The sequence below is a fragment of the Pseudonaja textilis genome, chromosome 7, assembly GCF_049901715.1.
Source record: "Pseudonaja textilis isolate UNSWEBS1 chromosome 7, rPseTex1.2, whole genome shotgun sequence".
Taxonomy (NCBI): domain Eukaryota; kingdom Metazoa; phylum Chordata; class Lepidosauria; order Squamata; family Elapidae; genus Pseudonaja; species Pseudonaja textilis.
In genome coordinates, this window is record NC_141996.1 from 5,606,365 (window position 1) to 5,609,752 (window position 3,388).

At 42.3% G+C, this 3,388-nt stretch overlaps 1 protein-coding gene across 1 annotated transcript; it reads right to left on the reverse strand.

Moving 5' to 3' along the window:
• Positions 1-548: 548 nt before the first annotated feature.
• On the reverse strand, positions 549-3,075 carry LOC148125231 (uncharacterized). Its single transcript, XM_087937877.1, is given in 5 exon segments — positions 549-1,151; positions 1,154-1,670; positions 1,702-1,782; positions 1,784-1,898; positions 3,066-3,075. Coding segments are annotated over 5 exon segments (1,326 nt in total).
• Between the last annotated feature and the right edge of the window lie 313 nt (positions 3,076-3,388).

Genomic DNA, 3,388 nt, shown 5'->3' on the forward strand with positions numbered 1-3,388 from the left:
GTTCTGTGGTGTTTTTGCCATTATGGAATCCGAACGTCGTACAATTTACACTTTTGTGATGATGTTGGCTTTGTTTTCCCTTTGGGTCATACTTGCTTGTCACTTGCTTTACGGATAGCTTGTATAGAAAAAGAGACACGTCAATACAATCAGCGCAGTTCACCTCTGTGACAAGTCCTGAGAGCCAACCAAGTTGCCCAGAGCCTTCTTTTGCCTCCTAAAGTTTTTTCTTCCCAAAGCTGAAAGGAAAGCAAGTGACCAGTTCAATATTGCTTTTTACACTTCAAGGTCATCCGTTTGATTGTCGCAGTGGCTTTGTAGAACAGCCCTTTTGAGCTGTTTATTTTGATGAGAAAAGAAACGAACAAAGCCCCAAGCTTGAAAAGAGTTGCTAACTTTCAGGTTAGACAGCATTTCGGATCGCTTTCAAAGCCCAGGGGCTCCTCCAGACATGACTGCAGTTGCTACATTAAAAAGAATGAAGGGCCCTATTTATTTTATTTAGCGTATGGCATCCACAGAGGTCATGAAAGCACAGATACACCAATTTAGTAAATAAAGCAATCAGCAGACAGACAGATGATAGATAGATAGATAGATAGATAGATAGATAGATAGATAGATAGATAGATGAGAGAGAGAGAGAGATGGATAGATAGGTAGATGAGAGAGAGAGAGAGATGGATACATACGGAGATAGACAGATAGACAGACAGATAGATATATAGAAAGAAAGAGAAATAGAGGGATAGATGGAGATAAGGTGGATAGAGATAGATAGATAGATAGATAGATAGATAGATAGATAGATAGATAGATAGATAGATAGATAGATAGATAGATAGATGAGAGAAAGATATGGATAGATACAGAGATAGACAGACAGATAGATAGACATAGATAGATATATAGAAACAGAGAAATAGAGGGATAGATGGATATAAGATAGATAGATGGATAGATAGATAGATAGATAGATAGATAGATAGACAGATATAGACAGATGGATAGACGTAGACAGATAGATATATAGAAAGAAAGAGAAACAGAGGAATAGATGGATAGATGGATAGATAGATAGGTAGATAGATATAGATAGATGAGAGATAGATAGATAGATAGATAGATAGATAGATAGATAGATAGATAGATGAGAGATAGATAGATAGATAGATAGATAGATAGATAGATGAGAGAGAGATGGATAGATACAGAGATAGACAGATAGACAGACAGATAGATAGACATAGACAGATAGATATATAGAAACAGAGAAATAGAGGGATAAATGGATATAAGGTGGATAGATAGATAGATAGATAGATAGATAGATAGATAGATAGATAGATAGACAGACAGACAGACAGACAGACGGATAGATATAGACAGATATAGAAAGAAAAATAGGGGGATAGATGGATACAGATAGAGATGATATACAGAGATAGATGGATGGGTGGATGGATGGATGAATAGACAGATAGACATAGATAGAAAGAAAGAGAAAAAGAGGGAAAGGTGGATAGAGAGAGAGATATGGATAGAGAGAAAGAGAGAGAGAAAGAAGATAGACAGATAGATAAATAGGTAGTGGATGGATGGATGGATAGATGGATAGATAAACATAGACAGATAGATATATAGAAAGAAAGAGAAATAGGTGGATAGAGATACATAGAGAGATAGAGAGATAGAGAGAAAGGATAGATAGATAAATAGATAGTGGATGGATAGATAGATGGATGGATAAATGGATAGACAGACATAGACAGATAGATATGTAGAAAGAAAGAGAAATAGTGGGAGAGATGGATAGGGAGAGATAGAGATAGAGAGAAACAAAGAAAGAGATACAGATATAGTTGGATAGATAGGCAGATACAGAGTGAGATAGACACCTACATAGAGGCACCCCCCCCCCGCCCCCAGTGCCCAGGTCCATTTTCGCTGGCAGAGGCACTGTGGGCCAGTTATTTGGTCTTTCCAGGCAGGCCCCACGAGCCAGATCTAAACACCCCACAAGCTAGATCCAGCCCCCCACCGGGTCTTGAGTTCGACACCTCTGGTCTAGATTGTAACACTGTGCTCTGTTATCCCAAATTGGTTTGCTAAGGCCCCCGTTGATCCAGAGATGCTCTTTAATGGAGTCCTAACCACTGTGCTTTGTCCCAGGGCCTTCCTGCTAGACAGGAAAGTTTTTCCACAAATGGAAATTTTGCATTTGCACCGAGAAGTTTCCTTGCTGATGTAAGAAGCATGCCAAGGAGTGTATAACATGGGGTGATATTAGCTCCTTATAAAAGCCGCAATAAAGATGAGTAAAAACAAACATCTGTACAACGGGGGTGGAATTCAAATTTTTTTACTGATTCTGTGGGCAGGGCTTGCTGGGAGTGGCTTGGTGGGCGTGGCAGGGGAAGGTTACTGAAAAATCTTCATTCCCTCCCCACCCCTCCAACCTGCTTTCCAGCTCTGTTCTCCTGGGCAGGGCAACCAAAGAAGAGCCAGCCGATCAGCTGGAACTCAATAGGAGGCAGAGACTAGATGGGAGTGGGGCCTGGTTAGAAGTGGGATTTGCCGGTTCTCCAAATGACTCAAAATGTCTGCTACTGGGTTCTCCAGAACTGGTCAGAACCTACTGAATACCACCTCTGCTGTACAGGTAGCGCTCAAATTTCAACCATTTGTTTAATGGCCATCAAAGTTACAACAGCACTGGAAAAAGTGACATTTTTCATACTTATGACCATTTTGAAGCATCCCCAGGGTCACATGATCAAAATCCAGATGCTTGGCAACTGGCATGTACTTGAGGTAGGATTCTAAATTTTTTACAACTGGTTCTACGAGAGCATGTTTTGTTCACGCGCACAGCATGCAAAACACACCAATTTCAAGCACTACAACTTACCTTCTACGGCAAGTCAAACAGCTGAGGCGCGGGAATCCATTGTGCTACATGAATCAGCTGAGCTGAAAAGCGTTGAAATATAGGACAGGATACGCCAGTGAGGGCAAACCTTTTCCACATTGCATGCCAAAAGTGCACTTTTTCACTTGCATACCTGCACCCATGATGCAATGTGTGTGTGACTCCCCTATCCCCCTGCACATGCACAGACGATCCCCTGTGTGTGCACCATGCACCTCTATGCATGCACGCGTGCCCCCTGCACCGCACTTCTCTGTGCATGTGCATGCAGCCATCTCCCTGCACGCCGGGTGCCTCTGTGTATGCGCGGCAGATACCCAACAATCAGCTGGCTGGCGGGAGTGTGCATGCATGCACAATGGGGCTCTTCCGGGTAACCTTTTGCGTGCTGACAAAAGTGCCACTTCCGGAATACGTGCCATAGGTTCACCATCACGGGCAGGGGTGGGATTCAAA